Source organism: Wasmannia auropunctata, unplaced genomic scaffold (assembly GCF_000956235.1).
Source record: "Wasmannia auropunctata unplaced genomic scaffold, wasmannia.A_1.0 LD268315.1, whole genome shotgun sequence".
Classification (NCBI taxonomy): Eukaryota; Metazoa; Arthropoda; class Insecta; order Hymenoptera; family Formicidae; genus Wasmannia; species Wasmannia auropunctata.
Window position 1 is genome coordinate 1 of NW_012094575.1, and position 1244 is coordinate 1244.

A 1244-nucleotide genomic window follows, 5' to 3' on the forward strand; every position below is an offset into this window, starting at 1 on the left:
AAAACGGGGCTTCGCTTGAACGATCCGCTCTTTCGTTTGCCAGCCGAGTCGCCCACGAACGCGAACCCGCAGACGGTCGGGAGCATTCAGTCGGTCAATTTGGATTCTATGCTGCGTCACACCTTCATACCGGACTACACGGTGCGCGCGGTGACCGAGGTATTCTACGTGAAAGTCAAGAGATCCCTGTACCTCGCCGCGAAGCGCGCCACCCTCCTGGAGAGAAGCCAAAAGGATCCGCTGCCTAGTCAGGAACAGTTCGACGATGAAGTGGAGAAGGTTGTGCAATAAGTCATGAGCTGCTGTAAAAGCTGAAATTTTCCAAGTCAATCTTTAAATGTAATGACCGACCACCGATCTTGTCACTCTGCAGTTGCTGCATTCACTGGAGGAGGACGATCGCAGTGTACCTGAATCTCCGATATTGCCCGCGGACAGACTGACGGACAGCGAGCGGGGAAAGGACGCCGTCACTCACTCGCCCATACGCAGCGTCACGGCGCCGACGTCGCCGCTTCCGGTCAGCGCCAGTCCGATCACGAATTCGAAGTTCATCTCGCCGCGGAACGATGGAAAAATCAGGAATTCAACAGCGAAGGTTTCTTACATGTCTTAACCCTCGCGACAAGATTAGGCTAACGCGAGATTTATTTCCTCTCGACTTTTCTGACATGTCGAATTGTATTGCATTCCAGGTACAAACGAGCCCAGTGGAGATGCAACTTAAACGCGACTCGTTGAGCGCGCTCGATGCGGACGTTCTCGCACGGCAGTCCGAGATGGCACGAATGTCGCCCGCCATGAAGAAGCTGAGCGGCGACGAGGAACGAACAAATCTCTTGCCTAAACAGGATAACTCTTAACGCTTGCAGAACGGCCGACGGCACTCGCTGCTGTCGGCGAGGTCGGTGACGTTGAGAGCATCGAGCAACACAGAGCGGAACATGCTGGCATGACACATTTTGCTACTGTGACACTAGGTATCCCCACGAGAGTTACTTAGGTATTTATCACGAGAGAGGCACCTCATATTTTTAACGATTGGCTTAGAGGCTGTACCCGACCTCGAGTTTCGTTAATTACTATTAAGTTTCATCAGAAAAGTCATTTTATATCGATAGTTTGCATGAAGAGAATAGAGTAATTGTTAATAGCATTTCATAGATGATAAATGATAAAATCAAGATATACTAGAGACTATCCGTTTGAAGCTTATCTAATTGCGCGTGAGAAAAAGAGAGACG

The 1244-nt window shown here is 50.2% G+C and overlaps 1 protein-coding gene across 1 annotated transcript; it reads left to right on the forward strand.

Annotated features, from left to right (window-relative positions):
- Positions 1-43: 43 nt before the first annotated feature.
- On the forward strand, positions 44-917 carry LOC105462213 (the record flags this gene model as incomplete). Its single annotated transcript, XM_011708741.1, has 3 exons — positions 44-279; positions 374-598; positions 696-917. Coding segments are annotated over 3 exons (629 nt in total), but the record flags the coding sequence as incomplete, so codon positions are not given.
- Positions 918-1244: the final 327 nt, after the last annotated feature.